This window comes from Electrophorus electricus, chromosome 15, assembly GCF_041902795.1.
Source record: "Electrophorus electricus isolate QZ-2024a chromosome 15, ASM4190279v1, whole genome shotgun sequence".
In the NCBI taxonomy this organism is placed as follows: domain Eukaryota; kingdom Metazoa; phylum Chordata; class Actinopteri; order Gymnotiformes; family Gymnotidae; genus Electrophorus; species Electrophorus electricus.
Genome location: NC_137511.1, coordinates 5,892,501 through 5,916,500, shown reverse-complemented (window position 1 = coordinate 5,916,500; position 24,000 = coordinate 5,892,501). Strand labels below are relative to the sequence as shown.

General features: G+C 45.7%; 1 protein-coding gene across 40 annotated transcripts in view; it reads right to left on the bottom strand.

The window, feature by feature from the left end:
- tcf7l2 (transcription factor 7 like 2) overlaps positions 1-24,000 on the bottom strand; it is an 82,461-nt gene that overhangs the window by 23,699 nt on the left and 34,762 nt on the right. The window contains exon 1 of one of the 40 annotated variants that reach the window (XM_035533456.2): positions 760-1,133. The exons of the other annotated variants lie outside the window; for them this stretch is intronic. Within the exon in view, the coding sequence (XP_035389349.2) occupies positions 760-882 (123 nt within the window). The 5' untranslated portion in view covers positions 883-1,133. Of the gene's footprint in view, positions 1-759; positions 1,134-24,000 lie in introns of those variants that run through there. 40 annotated transcript variants of the gene reach the window in all.

Sequence of the window (24,000 nt, the reverse complement as noted above, 5' to 3'; positions counted from 1 at the left end):
CTCCAACTCCCAGTTCCGCCATACGAGGCATTTGCATGCGGTGTCAGACCCAATCAGGCGACTGAGGGCCATTTGAAGATCATTTGAAAATAATTTTGGAATATGGTAAACGAATACATTTAGATAAAATTATGACAGACGCAGACATGCGTTTTAGATTGAATAACTGTTGTGAAGCAGATTATCAAATATCAGTGGGGATCAAAATTCACAAGAAGGCTGACAATATATTTGGTAAATAACAAATTTATCCACATGCAAAACAAGAAGTTCCAAAACAGAAAACTAAACTGTATTTAAAATCCACTGACCTCACATTTTATGTCTGCCTTTGTTACACAATGCTACAAGTAACACATACATACACAGAGCTTCAAAACCAACTATAAAAACCCACACAGACCGCTCCTCCCACATATATAAGCATGGACGCATGTCTATGTGCACACACACATGCACGTGTGTGCACGCGCACACACGCACACACACGCACACACGCACACACGCACACACGCACACACACACACACACACACACGCACACACGCACACACGCACACACGCACACACGCACACACACACACACACACACACACAGCCAGCCAGAGAAAGCCATTGGAAAGTTACAACAACCTGCAATGAACGTTCCACAATTACAGAGAAATAAAACAAAAATGAAAACATGCTAAAAAGAAGGCAAAGGTAAACAGAGTGTGTGTGTGCGTGTGCGCGCGTGCCCCTACAAATGCCCAGTACTTACCCAGGCATTGAGAGCGAGCGGCCAGCAGCTGAGCTGTTGCAGCAGAGACAGGCCAGAGGTGAGTGCAGTGCCCTTGCTGGCACTGTGGTCCAGCCCCAGTGCGAGGCCTTCCCTCGGGTCCATGGTCCCCTCCCACACACCCTCTCCTCCACCGCTCCGCTCCCCTGGCTGCAGCCGCCGAGCGACGGCGCGTCTCCTTTCTCACTCTGCTCCTTTTTCCTTCCCGCTCTTGCGTTTCTTTTCCAGCCCCGACTTCTTCCCCAAAACGTCTTTTGTGTTTAGTTGGGCGCATGTGTGTGTTGGTTCCTCGGCAAAGCGCGCGCACACTCGCAACTTCACGGACGCGCCATTGTCAGCGGGACGGGGGGTTTTTTTTCAGCTTTTTTTTGGGGGGGGTAGGGGGTGGAGGGTCGGCGGAGGGGGAGCGGGTCTCAAGCCGACTGGTCGGGCCGGTCCGCGGGAGCGCGGGGATGACACATCTCCCTCCCTGAGTTTGCCCGCCTCCACTCCGCTCAGCCCTCGGCTCCTCCGCGGCCTGCCCGCCTCACGCAAACCGGCTTTCAAAAAAAAAATTTAATTAAGTAAAAAAAACCAAAAAAACCCCCAACAACAATTAAAAGAGAAAAACTGAACAATAAATGAGAGTAAAAATAAAAATGAGCAGGAAGAAAAGGCCTGAGAGTTTACGCACTGCAGAGAAATCTCCCCACAACTGAGGCAAATTTGGACGAAAAAAATGAAAAACAAAACAAACAAACAAAAAATACCTTATTACCCCGCTTGTACAGTTGTGTTTGCGTGTAAAGGTGTGTGTGTGGTGTGTGTGTGTATGTGTCTGTGTGAGAGTGTGTGTGTGTGTGTGTGTGTGTGTGTGTGTGGGCTTTGCGGTGCCTCCAGGATGCCTAAAGAAGAACGAAGAGCTTGAAAAGCCTCTGCTACAAGGTAAAGCGAGCAAGCCAAGTGAAGGGGGAAGAGAGAGAGAGAGAGAGAGAGAGAGAGAGAGAGAACAAGACACAACAACATCCACAAAAAGAGGGCAAGATCAGCAAAGTGTGGCATGCAGCCCCTTAGTGGTGTGATTCTGACAGTCGCTGCTCCCAGCCTCTGGTCGGGGGGGCGGGTAGAAAGGTATTTGTCTCCACTTTGACACCGACGTCGGCTCTCATTTCTCACTCTTTTTTCTTAAAGGAGAAGAAGAAGGGAATCGGGAAGATCCCGCGCTTACCCCCCGCGACTGCTCTCTGCCCAAAGCCGACTGCACGAGGCCTCGGCCTCCACGCCACTCACCACGCTTTCTCCCTTTCTCCTCGCGCCTCCCCCCCCCTGCTCCCCACACACGCTCCTGGATTATTCGTTTTTTTTTTTGTTTTTTTTTAAGAACTTCATTTTTGCGGGTGTAATAAACAGGGCTGCCCTCCGTGCGGAGCCGGGGCCAGCGAGGAGAGGACACGCGCGGTCTCACAGCAGCACACTCAGTACCCCAGCCTCACCAGTAAAGCACACCACAGCCATCAGCTTCGTCTAGAAATAAAACACGTCAGGTGTATGGATGATAATAAATAAAAGTATATTAATGAAATGAATATTAAAATATTTTTTAAGTACTAGTAAATTACATAAATAATTGCACGACTACCTGCCTTTAAAAATATTTTGATCAGATCAGTCTGTTAGTTTTGTGCTTCTGCATGTTATTTTGTTGTATTTTTCACACAGCTAAGACATCTCAAAGGTTATTAAAAATGATGCCAGTTAATAATGTGCAACAAAGCCCAATTCTACACTAGAATTTTGTGTCAGATTCGTGTCACATTGTCCCCCTTTCCTCGCCTTTTTAAAACGTGCGGTTCTTCCTCTCTCTCCTGCTGCCTGTCGGCCCTTGGTGCTGGGGCCGAACCCCGGGAATGTGCGTGACACGGCCCCCACAAAAGCAGCGGGCGGCGGGCTGCTAATTATCTCCCCTCCCTGTATTCACGGGACCAGCCACGCTCGCCCACCCGCCAACGGCACCACAAACACCCAGCCTGGCTACTGCTGACTGCCAGCCTTCCACACACACACACACACACACACACACACACACACACACACACACACACACACACACACACACACACACACCGATAAAACTAAAATTAAATTTAACTGTCTAAAAACATTTTATTATGCATATAGTCAAGTCTCCAATTAACAAGAAAGTTAACGGGGTAATAATAATAATAATAATGATAATAATAATAATAATAATAATAATATTATTATTATTATATTATTAATAATAATAATAATAATATAATAATAATAATAATAATACATATATTTGCAGTTATATATTTTGTGGCATCAAATCATCATCAAATCATCATTATTAATGCTATTATTGATAATAATAACTGCTATTATTGATAATAATAATGATGATTTGATGCCACAAAATATATAACTGCAAATATTGTTATAACTATATTATAAAAGTAAATATTTGCCATAAATTTGTTTTTAAAAATCAATACCTAATATATTAAGTCATAACAGCATATTCACATAATAATATTTATCAACACTACTGTAATGTAATTACTTTACTAATTGTAAGTACTTTAAAAATATAAAAATTACATTTCAAATATTTTATAAATGTGGCAAATAATTTGCAGAACAGCTCTCAACATATCATACATATTACCTACATATATATTAAAACTATATATTACATCAATAAAATATTTTATTACTTGAAAAAAAATAGGATAAAAATAAGTAAAAGTTAAGTTATTCGGTTATTCGAAATTTTGTTAAATGTTTCAGTGTAATTCCTGTCTTAGTAAAATGCTACACCGAGACTGCCAGACAGTGCAATCAAACACAGCAGCCCTTCATTATCAAATATTGTCAAGCTGTCAGTTAACAACTTAAGTGATATAAATTGCTAAATATCAGTCACAAAGAAAATAAGAAAAATAGCTGCCAGCCAAAAACAAAAAAAAAAAAAAAAAGAAGACAAAATTAAAGAAATAATTCCAAATAAATATAACAGTATCATGTAAAAAATATAAAATATCTTACCATTTAAAAGAGCTCTATATGGGCTAGGGGTCCTGATGCTGCTCGGTTCCTGGTTAAAACAAGCATGCTGACACTCACAGTAGCGCTCAGACTACAACAAGATGCACATCACCATGTCATCCACTAATCCACTGGAGGGCAGCACCTCATCTGCGGAAGCCCTGCAGCCCTGATCGCCTCAGCCGATAACACGAGACGCACGCGGCCACGCCGGCGGCTCAGCCCATCCCCAGTGCCCGCCGTGCGGCCGGCCCGCGCCGGCCTGCCGGCCCCGAGAGCGCCCGCCCGCCCGCCCTCGGCCGCCCGCTCGCGCCACTGAGCCTGCCTGCCCGCCCGCGTGCTCGCCCGCTCGCTCCGTGGGAGAGGAGAGGAGCCATCTCTCTCTCCCTCGCTCATCTTCATATCCCCTTTAATAAGTCCTTTTGTGTCCATCTCTCCTCCTTTGATAAGTTGAAAGAATGGCAAAAAAAGAGAGAGAGAGAGAGGGAGCGAGTGAGAGGCTTCTCCTGTCCGTGGCTTGCCAGGCATAAAGGTGCTCGAGCCGCCTCTATAGGAGTTGCCCTAACTTGGCTAAACTCAAGCAGCAGGGTGTCCCCGTCATGTCATTAATCCCCAACGCCACTCTCCATTCACAGCGGCGTCGGCAGAAAGAAAACACCGAACCGGGGGGAGGAAAGGTGTGGGAAAAGCCGGGGTGGATAATCCAATCGGACCCAGAGCGAGCCAGGACGCGGGCAGCTCCGACGCACCGCGCCGTCGCCCCACGCGCCTCTCCGCACACTATTCTGAGGACACGGGCGATCACAAGCGGACAGGGGAAAGAAAGACAACCTGACATTTATCAACAAAAGAGCTGTTGCACATGCAAGCGCGCTAAGCTTTTCAATTTACAAGAGGACCGCAGTAATCTTTAAAGACAACACGGACAAAAAGCAGACAAACTCAAAAGTCAATCTGTCAAAGCAACCCCAAAAACCCGCAGCAATAAATAAGAAAACCCGTAAACTAAAACAACCGGAGTCGCTTTCGGTAAGATGAGCAATAGGAAAATTAAGCACGGCCAACTGATGGCTTGAACTGACGAAGCCCACTCTTAAAGCCATGATCCGACCGTATACCAAGCCACCGCTGTGAGCCTTTTAAGCACAGAAGAAAAAACTCACTATTGATCTTCAAATGGCGATAATTGAAAAGATCAAAAAGACAAAAACCACAAATGTGCTGACTTACCATGTTATGTTCCTTTTTTTAGTCTAAACTTTTTTTGTTTTGTTTTGTTTAAAAAAAGAAAAATATTTGCTCAAAGATGCAGCATCCGAGGTGTCAGATTTTTGTAGCTGTCTCTTGATCGGATTACTTCCGCAGCTCTGGCTTCCAATACGTCTGAACTTTTTCCCTTTCTCTTTTATTTTGTTTGTGGTACCTAGGCTTTTTTTTTTTTTTGCTTAGGACTTTAAAAGCTTTCAGCTCAGTAAACCAGCTCAAATTATCTTGCCACCTTGCGCAGCTCTGATGCTTTGGCCGCTAACTTTGGAAGGCCCTTTACTACTGCATCAAAATTAGCATTGTCAAAGCAGTTAATGAATATTAATATTGTATTTGTCATTGGAGCTGGCCCGTTGCTGAACTCCAAGTCATCCATCAGGGACAAGATTAAGCACACAATTATTTCTGACTGACAGGGACTAAATCTGCAAGATTTTTTTTTCCCTCAACAATTTAAAGAAAAAGACACAACATCATCTTAAGGTGCCTCCCAGGAGACAAGACACCAGATTAATACACTTTTAATGAAGCAAGATTTCATTGTGCGTGTGAAGGACTATAAGGGAAAAAAACGAGCGAACACAATCATTCAGACCCATAATTTTGACTATTTTTTGTTAAGACGGTTGAAAACAGCATTTAAAGCAATTTTTTTTTAGAACAGCCAGATTTTTAGTCAGCCAAATTTTGCCAGGGAATTTTTTCCTCTCTAATTTAACAGGTAACTTTTTCCCCTCTAATGGTCTGACATTTCACTTCAGACAATAGTTCTGAATATTACACTTTACACTGTCTTGGTAAAAAAACAGAAGGAAAATCCCACTATAAAAAGACAAGCGTGTGGACTGCCTGAAAAAAAAAAAAAGAAAGATAGATTTAAAGAAACAAACAAAACAAATGATGAACAGACACAAAAAAAGAATAAAGAACCGAGGGATGACGCCTTAATCTCAAGCAGCCTGCTCCGGTGATTTAGCACTGTGCGGGTGAAAACTCCGGTCACCGCGAACCACGCAGACATCAGTAAACCCAACCGCTCACATTCTCCTCTCCTCAGCCACAAGCCCAGATCCAGACATCCCACACAAGCTGTCAGACATGCCCCTGGTATCACCACACATCCTGTCCTTCCTCACCACAACAATGTCAGCGTTCCGCGGAAAACAAACTCAGGTCTGGCAAAGGTTCGATGATTTAATAATTATTTCACAAATATGCTACAATAAATCCACTCCGTCGAGGACTTCCTTACCTCAAACGGCTTGTCAGACAAATTACTCAAGTAACGTGCCATTTAATCCAGCTCAGTACTTATTGTGCGCTCCATCAGTGGCTGCATCCATCAGAGCGGATGCAGCCAAAACACAGACACCCACACACAAATATTTCAAACAGACTACGTTCTTGCCATGAGAGATTAAGATTAAGCGAGTTTAAGATCGGCGCGTGAAGCCTGGCGCCGTGCGCGTCTTTTCGCGGGCCTGCTGGCGGCTCTGGTCCGCAGCATCAGAAGAGCTATCAAAACGCAGACCTCTTTATAAAGTTGGAATAATTTCCCTTTACTCTTAAAAACAGTGGAAGAAACTGCAGAATGACAAGGGGCAGGCGGGGGGGGGGGGGGGTGTGAGGAGTGACAGCTGCCGTGGCTCTAATGGTGCACGGCCAGCGGGTCCGTATGGGTCTAGGTCACGCTGTGGCCTCGGCCTCGCCGCGGACCGCTCCTGCTGCTGACCACCCGGCACGGCCCCTAATACCATTAGCAACCCCTAGATGAACATTCTAAATTGGGCTTTTGTTCTGGAGATACCGGCCCGAGCCCTCTGGGCCCGGGTCACCAGCACGGCCACCGTCTCCTGACTCACACCAGCAAAGCCGCTTAAGCTCTGCGCCGGAGTGCCTCTCTGCCGTTTTCTTTTACGCTCCAACGGCGTCGCGTTGGCGAACTACGCATACAGGATCGTTCTTTTTCGGTTTCTATTTTCCGTTTTTTGGGGGGGAGAGGTTTCGTTTGTTTGTTTTATAAATTTTTACAATCATTTTGCATTTTTAAATTAAAGCTCAATTAAGGAATAAAATAAAATGTGCCTATATTACTATTAACAATTAATACATGTTAAAGGCAACTGTGCAGAATTCTAAGGAATTTCAGCCTATAATTGTAATTTAGTTTTAAACACTGAAATGTGGACAATGCTGATGATAGAAGACTAAGAAAAAATTGTATAATCATAAGAATAAATACATAAAATAAAAAATATTAACTGACAAGTCTAGAAAATGTATTGACCCAAAACATATTTATAATTTTTCCAAGCAATTCTAAATTTTGATTTTACATATAATTTTACTATACAATTGGTAACCAAATATACATATTAACCATAAACCAATAATAACAAAAAAAAACCCCCCACAGAAACCACTATAAAGAAACCGCGTGAATTCAAACAGTAGCTGTACAATACAAGATACATAATATATAAATCTGGGCTATGCAAGACGTTGCTAAGACTGAAAAATACAGCCTTCGAAATTCAGTGTTTGCATGAATCAATGTCAAGTGAGGAAGCGCGGGTGTCGTGTGTTAATGTGCACTGAGACAGAGAAGCAATGCGTGCATGTGTGTGTGTGTGTGTGTGTGTGTAAGAGTGAGGACAGGCAGAGAGCGCTCGCAAGCGCACGGGTACCAGCCCAGCGTGATCACATCAGCACTAGTATCAAATTAACTCTCCGACTTTGAAACTTATTGATCTGCTATTAAGACACTAGTGAACTTGATGAAGTGAGTGCTGTAGGTGACTCAGGGACTTCAAAGACTCGCACAAGCCACATAAAACAAGCGGCTTTGATCCTGCGCCTCACTTCGGAGCTGGAGAGGGAGCTTCACAAGGCGGAGGCTTCGCCCCTGCGATCAGCCGGTCGCCGGGCCGGGCCCGTCGACAGCCAGCCTCCCTCACTCCTCCAACACCTCCTGAAGACAGCCCACCCCAGCGCACCTCCTCATTACAGCCCGCTGTAAATTAAGCGAAACTTCCGACGCGCTGCAGCAGCATCTCGCACTCACGGGTGCGCGTGTGCACACACACACACACACACGCACGCACGCACACACACACACACACACACACACACACAGCCCAAACGGCCCTCTCCACCGCACGGCTGCAGGGCAAGGCAAGCAACACACACAGCTAAGGACATCCACTTGCATCTAAAGATGTCAGCTTTAAAATTCAGAAGTGATAAGGAGTGTTGTGCCAAAACGCTGTTCTCCGCGTGTAATGCGCTGGAGGAACGGGAAGCACAATAAAGGGGAAAATATATATAATTGTTCCAACACTAATGTATGATAAAATATCCTCCCTGAGGTACATATACACACCCTGCATTCATGAATTAAAGCTTCTTCCATGCCACTGGGTGGAGACACTAGTTAGCTATAATCATTTCAAATGAAAATTACATCTATAACCTAGTAATAAAATAGTAAAAATTATTATACGCCATCTTTTTTATATAATCTATTTATCTTTTTTTTTTTAATATCTATTTTTATAAGCATTTTATATATTGTATAAGCTTAATTTGCAACCAAATATCCAACTGCATTTCTAGCCGTGTCTATTCGCCCTGTCACTTCTCTCCTAAACGTCTGCTAAATGGATTTCAACAAGCGCTTTTGTAAACAGAGGAGGCGAAAGAGCTCAGGTTTACACACAAGCCCTCACGAGGCCTACAGGGGTTTCCTAAAATAAATATTAAATATTAACAACTAAATGAATCACGGGGAGGCCGTCGTCAAGTTTGGGCTCCAAACCCACACGCTAGCGCCAAGCGTGATGTCTGTGTAATTAAGAAGCCTAAACAGATGACAGAGAGGAGACAGTTAAACATTTACTGTGTGTTTTTCTTTCCCCTTCACACTAATTTATTTAGTTATGAGAGGAATCAAAGAGGGAGCTGTTAAGCACTTAACAGGAGACAGAGATGAGCGCGCGTTTAAACACGGCTCGGAACATGACATTGTGAACGGAGCAGAGGGAGAATTATGCCAATTGTTTTGACATGTCTCACAGTTGAACCTTCTGTGTATTTTTTTTTTGGAGTTCATAATAATGAAGGTGATAAACATGAGAACGCCGTCAGTGTGTCTTACTCCGCAAACTAGTGTATATAAAAAAAAAACAACCAAAAAATAATAATTTTTTAAACAACTATAGTAAATTCTAACTATAGTAAATAACTATAGAAAAATTTGAACATTTTACACAAAGAGAATTAAAGGTTGAATTATTATTTTCCTAATGAGCTGTATTTTCACCCCCTTTCACCTTGGCAGGAAAACGTGCATGTTGCTGTCATTTTCTGTTTAACACTGATGTTCTTTTGCCAGGAATCAATATGAGTCACCTACCCTACTAGATATCCTGAAAAAAGAGCGAGAGAGCGAGAGAGAAAGACGGAATGAGAGCATAAGAGAGAGAACCAGCGATGCCTACGGCGCACACACATTTAACCCACTTGCGATATCTAACTAAAAGTTATCACTTCCATTGTGACAATGTAAAAGAAAGGGAGAAAACAGAAAAAAAACATGTTGTGCTGATGGGAGAAGAAGCAAGAGTTAAAGAATGAGGCAAACGTGAAGAAGGCGAAAGAGAGGATGGGGGGAAAAAGAGCCCTGTGCCACAAGCACATCGAAGAGAACTTTCACCAATTAGCGAGGAGACGCGAGAGAGGGTGCAGCCGCAGCCGCCGTGCTCAAAGAGCCAGGCCTCGCGGCGAAGCTGTCATGTTGGCTGGATTGATCAACAGCGCTGCTATTTCTAATGGCACGTTGTCATGAAGCCACAGCCATGGGGAGCCACCTGCCTCGTTCCTTGTAGACAGCAAAAGTGTGTGTGTGTTTGTGTTTGTGTGTGTGTGTGTGTGTGTGAGAGAGAGAGAGAGGGAGAAAGAGCATGTCTGAGTGTGTGTTGCGGGGCTGCAGGTGGCTATATATGCGGCTAGGGCTGCCATGGGGCGGCAGGGTCTACCCCTCCATATGTGTACTCTGCCCTGTCTTTAGCTAACTATTTGAGAAGAGGCTCAGTTTCCTCCTCCCTGCTAGCCTGAGCCTTCGGGTGCTGAGATGTGACAGGTGCACCAATGCGGCTCCTCTCGATGAAACATGGTGCCCTTGCTTTGGCGAGATCTTTGTCTGCCGGTGCATTCAGATCAAAGCGCTACAGGGGTTGTGATCTTAATGTATGTAACGTATGTATACTACAATGAATATAATATTCTGTGGTAAATAATCATTTTTAAAAATTCGTTAGGGCGTAACTGTCCAGGCTTGCGTTATAGAGTATTAAACATGTATCTATCTAGCTATTGCTAATTTTTAAAATACCTTTATATACTTTGTATAATTGTAATTCATTAAAGATGGCTAGCTAATATTATTTTTAGGTTAAACTGTTTTCTACTGACTAATAAATGCTCCAATAACATAAAATAATGCATAAATTAATGCTAATGCTAACGCCGCTAATGCTAATAATAATAATAATAATAATAATAATAATAATAATAATAATAATAATAAATCATCAGTTTCATTGTCTGTAAACAATCCTACTGAACTGACTTTAAACACTAAAAAATAACCAATAATACTAACAAGGTGGCTAACTTACAATCAAACGTTTGGAATTAAATCTAGAAATTAAAATATTACAAAACATTGACAGCGTTATATAAAATGTTACGTTAGGAAAAAAGAAAAAAACAAAATTTGTAAACATTTATTTATAGACAAACAGTTAAACGTCCCTAGTCTCAGCGGCCGGAAAAGTGCTGCCATGCTAACGATTTAAAGTCAAATAAAAGTTAGAGAAGTTTCCCGTTGAAGGTGGCGCCGGCCGTTTGGAGTGCGTGTCACGTACAGGTAACCTTTTTATCGCCTCTGCCTCTGGTCTCATCAGTCGATGAAATTCTCCGCCCGCGGCGGTGGCTTAGCCGAGGGACACCGACCAACAGAAAAATATTTCATTGTGTTAGCATTTCAAATGGGGAGCGGAGGGCGGGGGGTGTTTGGGGGGAGAAGAAGCGCTAACCGATCATTGCCAGTGGAATTAATTGGCTATTCTGAGAATAATGTCCCTTACTCTGGATCCTCGGAGGGCCAAGCGCCAGCGGAGGCCACTTTTTTCGGTGTCTTCAAAAAGAAGAGCGCTTGGGGGTACTGGCCGTATTAGGGTTTCGGCTCATTCCCCTAAAGGCCGGGGAAAAATAATCAGAAGCGCTGAACCGAACTCGGCTAATCCACCGCCTAATTAAAAACACAGAACCCCATCACACCTAGCCATATTCCCAGTCAACAAATACGTTTTTCCTAAATAAATGTATAACTAATGAAATAATTAATCCCTAAATAAACAAATACGTTGGTTTGGGGAAAATCGTAACTGCAAAAACAAAAACGAAAAAAAAAAAAACCCCGAGTACATCGCAGGGAACTATATCTAAGACCGCCGGCCTTCGTCCGATAAATGGCTAAAGATGGCGCTACCATGGTGGTGCTTCAATCCTTTTATTCAAGGGGATTTGAGTTTGAGCTTTGTTCCCCATCGCCTAAACATATGCAATGACCCTAACTGATATCGGTGCATCTCCTAGACATATCGTAATCTAACCTTTTTAAAGCGCCATGGCTTTTCAGGCTCAAAACAGCGTTAAGAGAGAGCATTGTCCGGACTGGATCCACAGCTGCTTATGCACACCGATCCGAAGCTTCGTAGAGTGAAAGAGGAAAAACAAAAACAAGCTTCGTAGAGTGAGATATATATATATATATATATATATATATATATATATATCTAATATATATAAATACTAATATATATATATATATATATATATATATATATATATATTATTTTTTATTTTTTAATTTTTTAACTGCAACAAAGGGGCGATCCATCTAAAACGTTGCATCGTTTTCGTATTGAGGCGCAATAGCATGCTAGCTGTCCCTCCGAGGACGGACGGATGAGCTCGCAGCGGTCCCCGTTATATTCCTCCTCTTCGCTCAATCTAAATTCCGTCAACGTAGTCAATCTTATTAACTTCCGCGCCGGTTCACACATGACATTTTCTTCAATTTTCTCGCCAACATCAAAAACATCAATTAGCAGCTCGAAAATAGGAAGGAGCGAATGACAGAGTCCGATAACGTTGGCGTATTTGAAGCCGGGGTAAATCTATTCTCCAGCTCCTGAATGTGTTCATTACAATTGCCGTTTCAAAGAAGACCTCCAAATAGCAAAGAAATTAAATTTATCTTCTAGAAATGTCCAGAAACTGTTTCTTTCTTTCGTTTTTAATCCTGTGTCTATCTCTCGGCCTCAGTGAGCAACACAAAAGCGAAGCAGTGCTGCATGTTCTTTTCCTTATTATAACAGATCATAACTCCTGCAGGAGTTGAAACCACAGACTTCAGCCTTACACCCACCCGCCGCATACACAGTCACCAAAAATATATATGTGGAATTTATTTTCTTTGTCATAATTATTTTTCAATGCTATAGCAAAAGACAAGAATATTCAATAAAGATTCATTACATTTCTCATATCTAAATCAAGACAAAGTGAATGTTAAGGTATAATCACACTTGGAACTAAACCATTTTCTCAGAATTCTCAGTGAATCCACTAAACACACAAATATATAATTGTAGACTAAATGCTCTGGTCCCTATTTAAGATCCATCACTGTAATAATAAACCAAACACGAGCACTATAGATACTACCATGTATTCTCCGTCACTCTATTTAATCACTGTTATTTCCATGTCACAGTGTATGACAATAAGATGTGTCATTTTAATGCACTGGGCTCTCCTTCAGCCATTTCCCCTGTTTCTTTTTTCCAATCAATGATGTGTATGTAACTCTATGAACCACAGATAGTAAGCTTTAAGTAAAAAGGCTATTTTTTTTGCTGATAGCCCAACAATGTAGCACAGCTTCCCAGTGCTTATGTTACATCTCAATGGCAGGGAACAAAAACAAACTGGGTAGCCATGGAAAGCTATTGTGGTGGACTAAATGTGAGCAGAGTGTGCGGATCGCGTTCCTCCACCTCATCGATTTCTGATCTTTTGACATTATTTAGTTGCTTTTTATTTTCTTGGCTGTCTGTTTTTTCCACGTCACGAGTGACAGCCATGTCCAAACAAGGGTCGGTTGGGATATCTACTATCTGTCAGAAGAGCAAGCTCTTCCCGGCACTGCAGCAGCGGAGAGCACTGACACGGTGCCGAGAATTGGCGGGATGAAAATATCACTCTTTATAATGGAGGCTAATCAGATTTCGGATGCCATTTGCCCGCGAGTGGTGGGGTGCCGGGTGGCCGAGCCAGGGAGCAGTGTAACCCATCCACTTCCCGCGTGACCGTCCACGCCCCCCCCCCCCCCCAACGCACCACCTGCCCCCTTCGAGCTCTGGGTTAAGAAGGTTAGATTGATCAAATGAAGGAATGAGTTGGTATTTAACGTCTAGAGTATCTCCCATGTGCTGAGTTGATGTCTCGATCGGCGCGGTAAAGGTAAAACACAGGACGCGGCACAAAGGGACGCTTTTATAATGCCGGAGGTGGATGAAAAGCGAACAGAGAACAGTGATCATTTCCTTTACTGGGAGATTTGATCATCTTCAGCATTCGCTCCCGGGAACTTTAGATTAGATCACTGTGAACGCCGTCGAATGGCTCTGTTTATCCGAGAGCAATTAGTCCGATGCAGTCGACACGTACTGTCTCGTAAATGAAAAAGGCAGTTCTGCACATACACACACGCAGGCACTACCATTTATGCACACACACACACACACACACACACACACACACACACACATGCACACATAGAATGCACTTAGAATTAAAAAATCTCTAAATGCCATTAACCCATTAAGTGATTTTAATAAAAAGCCATGACGGTTGGGCAGAAACATCAGACTGAGTCGTTTAGGTCAAACCACAGGTCTGAGCTTCAGCAATTATTACCCTGTCTCTAAATAAACAGACTGGTGACAGTAATGTCCTCTAGCCTGACACTAATGGACTTTCAATGAGGAAAGGGAAGGGGGGTTTGGGGTGAACGGGGAATGCTTCAATCCATGGCTGAGCCACCGCGCTGCAGAAGGTCACTCCTGGGAACTCACCCACAAAAACCGACACTCCTCAAGCTCACACCAAGCTCTTTTGTCCCGTTAGTTCACATATTAACACAGAAGGTTGTCCAAACAGTAAAACACTGTTGTGGTTTGTCCTTTCCAGCAACACGTGTCAAATGCATCGTGAATTACAATTAAGAGAATATCAGAATCCTCAAATTTAAATCGAATGTTTACCTACAGTAGCGTACGGCATGTTAAGGGATTAAGAGCTAGTCTCGGAATTATATATACTCGGAATTAGTCTCGGAATTATATATATACAGGCTCCTAATTTCTCTCCCAATGTCCACACACCCTGGCCTTATTTAATGAGCCATTCATCATGCTTCTTTTCTATCCCAAACACAGCTTCTAATATTTGGGCCATTATTTTTCTCTTTGTTTTTTTCTTTCCCCGCAGTCAATCTGAATTCAGCCACATGTCACTTTATCACGACTCACCACATCTACCTTTCCAATTACTTTTAGGGTTTGGGATTTACAAATTTGCTCTTTCATGTCCTATGTTGGCAGATAAGTTTCTGCTCCTGGCCATGAAAGCAGCTTTTTAATGAGCTAAGCTGAGGTTAATTGGTTCGCCAAGATCCCAAAGTCGTGTGTCTCAATGTGAAATTAAGCCATTTTCTGGAGTTTCCCCTGACTCTTTAATTAAAAACACTCCAGCCTCATTTTCATTTTCCAAAGTGGAATCTCATTGGTTTTTTTGGGGGGGGGGGGGGGGGGGGGGGGGGTTGTTTGTTTTTTGGAACATAAATATTTTATTTACTGGTTTCCAACAATTAAATATATTTATCTCATATTTTTCAAAGATGATATGAATGAGGAGGCTGTATATATTTGAACTAAATAATATTAATCAAGGAAGGTTTATTAGCCACTCTAGGAATTTAATCAGGCTTCTAATGTTCTTTTGACAAGAACAGGAATAAGAACAACAACAAAAACAACAATAAAATAATAAAAATCAAATAAAACATGGCTATAAATATCACTAACAGTTATTTGCATTTTACCAATTCTAAAATCATAATTCCTTTAAACATGCCCAGTATCAAAGCACACTCATTTACCTTACATTCACTTGTGATTAGGGATTCTATGGGGTGAATCTGTCCATATAAGGGACCTTGTAATTAAGAGTAGTGAGAATGTGTAAAGGTTAGCCTCTCACTGTGGAGGTTCACTTGTCCTGACAAAGTAATTACGGCTGTGCTCAATTGGCCGGCCATTTCACTAAAACTAATTCAATCCATCTTCATTTCCCAGCGCCGCCCCCTCTGACTGATGGATAGTTATCATTAGGGGGTGACAAAGTCTGCCAAGGAGGGGGAAATGTGGTCATTCCCAAAGCTAATACTAAGCCAACATAGGATGGCACCCCTCCACACACACACACACACACACACACACACACACACACACACACACACACACACACACACACACACCGCTGCCGTAGCCATCATGCACATACATTACCACAGGAACTGGACTGAGACACAGAACAGAGGCAGAGTTACGGGTCACTGACTAAGATGGTGACTGGGGGACAAAGCGCACACACACACACACACATACATACACAAATACACACACACACACACACTCACACACACACACACTCACAAATACACACACTCACAAATACACACACACACACACACACACACACACACACACACACACACACACACACACACACACACACTCACACACACTCACACTCACACACACTCACACATCTGCACACACACACAAACACACACACACACACAAATACACATGTGCACACACACACACACACACACACACACACACACACACACCACAAAATCTGCACAGTACTTGGCCTACAATGACCCCTGTGCACAGCAAGGCTACAGTTCTGGCCCACACCCTTTTATAGCATGCTGCTAACCCTGCTGAGAGATAGAAGACCTGCACACACACACACACACACACACACACACACACAACTAACACACAGAACACACACACACACACACAGTCACGCACAAAGATACACACATGCACTCAAACACGCATGCATGCACACGCAAAAATGCTCAGAGCAAGCTCACATATGATTTCGTCCAAAACAAACCACAGGCTGCTGATTAACGGAGACCTGTCTGCCTACCTATACTTTAAGTCTATGGCTATATATAAAGACTGACCCAGGCCATATATCTTAATTATGTGTTCTGTTTTTTTACCTCCAGAGGGAGGCTGCAATAGGCCTCTGTAAATGAGAGCCTTGCAGACCGTCTGTTCTGTGTTTGCCAAGAGCGTCGGAGATTACACACCTCGCGCGGTGCCTAGACAAATCCTCCCCAAGACCAACCTCCCTCCAGCATCCGTCGCTAACCGCCAACGCCGGCGGGGCCCCTGGCTCCTCCCCTCCGTGGCTACAGAAGGAGAGCGACGAGGTGCAGGGCAGCTATCCGCGGCTCCTAATTAGCTCAGAGGCGTAGACGGAGGCAGGCGGAGCCTCTGGGAGCACGCGACGGTGCTGAAGCTCTGGCGAAGGCGCTGGGGGGGAGGAAGCCAAAAGAACAAGGCCAGCACGGCGAGGTCACCCTCCCATCTCCGCTCTGCTCCGCTCCTCTCCGGGTTCCAGGGTCAGCAGCTCTGCAGCCTCTCGCACGGCTTTGCCATTTCACTGATTGAATTTTGTCTGGATCTCACAATCGATGGGGTGCGGTGACCCCTGAGAGACCTCTGAGAGCGACCGACACCATGTGCTCGCTCAAAGGCTCGCCCCAGCTCACGCACTGGGGGGCAGCAGCAGGCTGGACTCAGGCGCATGCACACGCGTGCGCACACACACACACACACACACACACACACACACACTTATGCACACTCCCACACAGACTGTCCTGCACTTCCAAAGTTATGGGGAACTGCTGCTTCACTGCCACACCTGGCACACACCACAAGCCCCTTAACACGCACTTTCTCAGACCGTCAGCAGAGGGCTGAGCGGGGCTGAGCACAGGGCGGGCAGTGGGCAGGGTCGGCTCGGCAGCTGGATCAACCAGGCAGGGTGAGTCTGATGCCCACAGGACCTGTGTACACACGTTTGCCTGCCTGGCTGTGGGGCAGGAATGTAGACCTGCTCCTCCTGATCCACTCACACTCACAAGTCCCAACTCATACAGCCGCTGAGCCCGTTCTCTACACTCTGGAAAGAGAAGGCACAGGTAAGCTGTGCACTATGCGAGAAAACACACACACGCACACGCTCATGCGCACACACACACAGCCCCACACACAAACACAAATACACACACACATACACACACTCACACACACAAACACACACACACATACACAAATACACACACGCAAACACACAACCCCCCCCCCACACACACACACATACACACACACAAACACACACACACACACATACACAAACACACACACGCAAACACACACACACACACACACACACACACACACACAAATACATATATACACACACCCCACACATAAACACACAACCCCCCCCCACCCACCCACACACACACACACACACACAAAGATGGCCGAATGCAGTGGCGCACACAGCTTGCCTTGCTCCAGGGCCTGCAGTTTGTTTAGTAACACTTGAGTTGACGACGCCCGAAGGGTGCAATTAAGTCCAATTACAGGCTGTGGTTTTTATTAAGAGCTCCAAGCTGGCCAGACTGCAGGGCCAGTGAGCAGAGAGCAGCGCACAGCCCAGCCCACGGGGAAGCCCCCCGTCAAATTAACGCTCCTCCAGCAAAATACATGCTGCAATAGTACATTTATGTCCAAGTGTAGCAAATGCCTACAAACACCACAATAAAGTATTCACAGATTATGAATTTTATCTGGATTTAGGGTTCCCAACGCATCCGTCATCTGAATTGGAAAAGGCAAACCAATGCCCTTTCACCTTTTCAAAACAGGCTTAGGTCACGAGGTCAGATGACCTCACATGCTCCAATGACGTCATAAAAAAAGATAACCAAAAAAAGCTGTGAAAAGAAAGAGTAACGAGAAGCAAAAGCAGAAGAGAGAGAGAAAGAAGGGGGGGGGGGGGGCATGGGTGGGAGCCCCGCGCAGAGGCCTCAGCATGGTGCCCTTTACGCACGTGGACAGTAGGGCAGAAATCCCCCTCCGCTGCTGCTGTATGGTCTCCACACACAACAGACCATCCTGCACTGTTTCTAACCAAGCGTGCGTTGGCATGCCAGTCTACAGCAAGTCACCATCGTTTACCAGGAGCGAAAGGAAAGAAGCCGAAGGAAACACCGAGCACCAAAGCCAGGCCCAGCCTTCTGATGAGAATGGCAGGGGCAGATGTCACAAAGCATTCTGGGGGGTTGGGTCATGTGACCCCACGCTGGGGATACTTGGGATCATGAAAAGTGAGCTACAGCTGTGACGGAACAAAACTCGAGCACATCCTAGAGCATTCAGCCAGGCACCACGCAACCAGCCCCAAATCACTCAGTCGCTCGCGATGCAGGGGAAGCGCCTGCTGCTTTGTGCTCCCGTTATTGGGCTGTTTACTGATCGCTATCATCCCCCTCTCCTCGACGCTGCGCTTGGACACGTTTCAAAAAGCCAGGCGTCTTTTTTTACCCCCCTCCCAGCCCCTTTCTGTAAGGAACCCCACTCCTTAATGGCTTTCAAAACAGGAAGCGCAACAATAAAAGTGAAAAGTGAGAATGCTCACAGTAGACATCCTCTCATTTCAGAGCATGCGTGTCTCTCTCTCTCTCTCTCTCTCTGTCTCCCCGCGTCTTTGGTGTGCATGCACCACACACACACACACACACACACACACACACACACACACACACACACACACACACACACGTGCACACACACACACACACACACACACACGTGCGTGTGTGCACATGTATACACACACACACATGCACATACATACTCATATGTGCGTGCACACACACACACACAAAATCATGCTGACCTTCATATATTTCCTCCCTGTCTGGAGTGTCCATTACCAGTACACAATACATTGTGTTTGAGAGGCAGTGGTGATCCATCTACATGCAAACACTGCTGCTATAATGGCAACTGATTGACCAAGAAAATCAGAGTGAAAATCTCCGCAAGCCTGTAATATTTAACACCTCAGAAAAGCAGGTGTGTATCTTGGTCCGCATCTCCGCTGATGCCATCCTGACCCCATCCTCAGAAGGCCAGCAGAAGGTCAGAGGCATGAGAGACAGCTACACACCCTTCTGCACGCCTGGGGGAAAAAAAAACCTATTCCTATCTGACCAAAGGACCCCTTTCTTCTCGGCACTCGCGTATGGGCCGCACTCAAGGCAAAGCCTAACCAATCCACGGTTCCAGTCTATGAATGGTATGTGCCCCCCCCCACGGGTACCAGACCCCTCCCCCGCCCCATCGAGTCTTCCCAGGCAAGGCCTCTCCCGGTGCAGACTGATTCCGCAACAGTGTCATCTTTAACGCCGCTCCTCCTTTAACCGACTTTTACTCCAGTGGCGGAACATACAAACGGTGAAGGCGGAGGGGAAGAAAGCAAGAGAAAAACTGATACATGCGCTCCGAAGTTTCGCCCATCGATTTCTTTTTGATGCACGAAAAAGAAGAAGAAGAAGAAGAAGAAAAAAAATGCAGAGCGCGAGTTCAAAGGCGTGAAGGTCTTTTTTGATCACCGCTACAGTAGCGGCGGCGGTAGCAGTCATGCGAGACAGAGCGTTCGCGCCGATTCCCTTTTGTTCCGGCCCGCAATTCCGACTCGGAGCGGCGCGGCCGCGTGGTCAGCGGCGCCTTTAATGCGCGTTGACGTTAGCACCTGCTGGGGGCGAATCGCAGAGAAGCGCAGAGCAGCGTGTTGTGATGGTGCACTGGGGTCTGAGCACAAAGCAAACGCACTCTCCTACCGTAGAGAGCCGCAGAACATGAGTAAGCGCTTATGGCCGTGCAAGGAAAGCTGGCTGGAGCAGAGAGAGAGAGAGAGAGAGAGAGAGAGAGAGAGGGAGGGAGGGAGGAGGGGAGAGACAGGGAGGGAGGGAGGGAGGAAGAAAGGGAGAGAGAGGGAGAGAGAGAGAGAGAGAGAGAGAGGTGTACAGTCACAGCTAGAGAGTGAGAAGCTGGACAGTAGTGCGAGGGATGGAGTGAGCGGACAGGACGTTGTGTTTAGGACCCAAGGAAATGCTTTTTGTCCACTTTTTCCTTAAGAATATACACATAAGCTATAAAGTAAACTATAAAGTGGAGTTTGTGAACAAACTTTGAGTTGGTTTGCCAAAGCCCATCATAACTGTATGTGAACTAACAATCAGTACAGATATCACTATAGAATTTGTATTCTGAACTGAACACTTATATCAAGTTTAATAAATTTACGTGTAAAATTAAAAGAGAATCAACACATTTACAGTAGGAAGATAGACAGATTAAAGAAAGGATAGAAATGATGAATAGATGAGGGCCGCCAATGCAAAAAGCAGTTTGAAGTTTTGTAGTCAGCTGTTCAGTCTTTATCAAGTTTGTTGGTGATATTTTGAAGATTATGGAATTAAAAGAATGAATGAGTGTTGTCACTATGAAATGCTGTTTGGTGCTTGGGTCAGTGGGTGAGTCTCTTTATGAAGCTTGATGGTTATATAGCCACAGAAACCTCCCCAAATTCATGCTTTGCATCAGACGCCTTTGGATTTGATGTGTCATGTCCTGTGTCAAGTGTCTTTTCATGCCCATACTAAGTTGGGAAAACTTGCAAAACAGGCTGCCCCAATCACCCAGCCTGGTCAGAGAACGCCCTCCACCTGGTCGACCGGCCTGGTCAGAGGACGCCCCCCACCCGGTCGCCCGGCCTGGTCTTCCTGTGATGTGCTGCGCTATCCTCTGGGGGCTACAATTATACCATGAAACTCATTCCAGCCGGTTATCGGCGCACATCTCCAGAGCCTCTCCTCAGAAGAAATGGCCAACTTGTACAAGTGGGGGAGGTAGCCTTTGATGTTCCACACAGCCTTTTTGCTCATATTAATGGTGAGGAGATATAACAATTAAAGGAGAACGCAGCAGACAGCAGACAGGCAGGCAGCAGGCCCTGCGGAGCTGGCATTAGCATTCAGGAGTGGGGAGGACTCCTCTATCTGCCACAGATGCATTAGGACCATTAAGAACTCGCACGGAGTAAACAGTGCTGCAAATTTGAAAGGGTGATGGATGATGCCTGAGTGTGTAGGCCTTGATACACACAGATGACGGTAAAACATCAGTTCAAACGTTTCGACGATTTCGTCAGTGAAGGTTTCGTGTTGTGATCGGACTCGTGGAAGCGTGGCTGGACGCCTGTCCCTGTTCCTAAGGGCCGTCACGCCGGTCGTGTGGCGCATGTCTGAGCGTCATTCCCATTCCCAGCATCCCGCTGGCCCCTAATGGCAAACTTCCAGGTAATTCCACCACTGACACTGTGTCTGCTAAACACCCTCCCCAGGCTCAGACTGGGACACGCTCAGACACATACCAAACATGCCCACCTCCCCACCCCCCGATAAAAAAGAGGAGGAAAAAAACCAGTGACAACAGCTTCGGTCTGACCCGCTAACACCTGCGTAACAATCAGCTTTAGTCTGACCCGCTGAGACCCGCACGACAAATCGGGCCAGATCCGTCTACATGGCGCAAAGAACATCCTTCACGGGAAGTTCCGCAGGCTGACGTCATCCCGGTAGGGCGCAGCAGAACGCCGACGGATCACGAGCTGCAAAGAGCTTCTTCACAGGCTCCGTGGTGTTTAATACGGCACCCTTTCCTGCTCAGGTGCGCCGTCCCAAGTTAAAAAATAACGCCACACCTGCCGATCTTATAATCCAGCGGCGGCTGGGGGGTAACACGCCGCCGTTCTGGGCGAGTGGAGCCTGAGCGCGGATGAACACCGGTGGAACATTTGCGCCTTGTCTGATGACATTCGAAAAGGCCTGTCGGGACTCTTTGGAGCTAGACAGCCACTTACGTGCCATTTCAACCCAAGATGGATACAGTGGCAAAAGGTCCAATTAAAGTCTCCATTTGCAGTGTTGCATAAAAACAAGTGACATGAAAACCCAGTGGGCTATCCAAAGGTGTGGAGGCAAACAGAATAAAGAGCAGAGAAGGATGCAGCCCTGCGTCCAAAAGCACTGCGGCGGCATCAGCTGGGCTTTCGATGCTCCCGTCTGGCTGCTGCAGGGGTGGGGTGAGGGGGAAAAATGGCTTGTTACTGAGGAACAGAGCATGTCTCAGATGAGAACGGGCCGGCGTTCAAAGAGACGCAGGCCAGTGGAGCGTTCACCGGACTGCCGTCTCGCCGAGCGGTCCTTAATGAGCCTCCCCCGTAAAGCCAGGGCTCTCGCGCAGGCGCCGCCGGCCCCCCGCGCACGCCTCGCCTCTACCACGGACCACCGCCTTATTCAAATCTGCATGCTCACCAGTGAGGCTCACTCCCCCTGCCCCGTGTTCTGCTCCTCCATGGGCCAACACGCGCCCCAGGAACGGACAGACGTACATACAAACACGCTTAGGTCGTGTTAATAACACAGGGAAAGTAACCCACCAATTTTCACAACCAGCCTTCCCAAAGCCAGGACAGAGCCAGGGCCTTATCAGGGTTTGTAGCATTTAAAAAAGCGAATTTCCTTTATTTTTTACATTTTATGTCAACCGTGCTGTGCTCCAGAACAGAGCTGCCCGGCTGTCGTGAGAGGTATCCCACGCCACCTGTCCTCTCCAACCCACAGAAAGGGTTCATTCCCTTCTCTAAAAGGACACACAAAAAACCAAATCATTAAGCCATAAACAAAACCAAAGTCTGAGGCTGAAAGGAAAGGGTCTCACACCACACTCCTCTTTTACAGACATAACGGAAGCACAGAGGCAGGCAATGGCTGACTGTACGTATTACAGAGAAACATCAAAAACTGAGAGAAACACAAAAAAAAAGCTGCTGAGAGGAACAAAATCAAATAAATTGGGCGTTAGTCACACAAAGGGTGAGCTGCCGCACATCTGAAACCAATCTGAAGAGGGAAAGCAGGAAAGGACAGTGCAAAACTGCCTCGAAATCAGAGACGGAGTGTTCCAGAATAATCCCTCACACTCCCAGCGAGGCCTCCAAATGTAAACCTGATTTGGGTTGGCTTAAGTGCTCCCTGGAAGTAGTCAGCATTCCAGCAGCCAATACAAACACACATACACCACACCCCCACACACCCACACCTGCGCACACACACACACACGTACACCCACACACATACCAAAAAGAGGGAAAGTGTTAAAATTTAACTGTCACAGCGCATTCAGTTACAACAATAAATTGTTCTTTGTGAACATCAGCTTTACCCCTCCTCCCTTGCTCTGTCCTTCTCTCATTCTCTTTCTCACACACACACACACACACACACACACACACACACACACACACACACACACACACACACACACACACACACACACAAGCCTGGTTCTTGAGCTCTCTTGAAATCTTTCACCACATGGTGTGGCTGGGGCGAGCCTGTGCGTCCATAAAGGAGTCGGTAATTGCGTCTGAAACGGAGGGGGCTTTGGTCCAAACCAAACAATGGATTAGCAGGGGAATGTGCTGTGGGACACTAGGTGATTCCAACAGCCCTCGAATGCCTGTATCTTCTCCTCCCCAAAC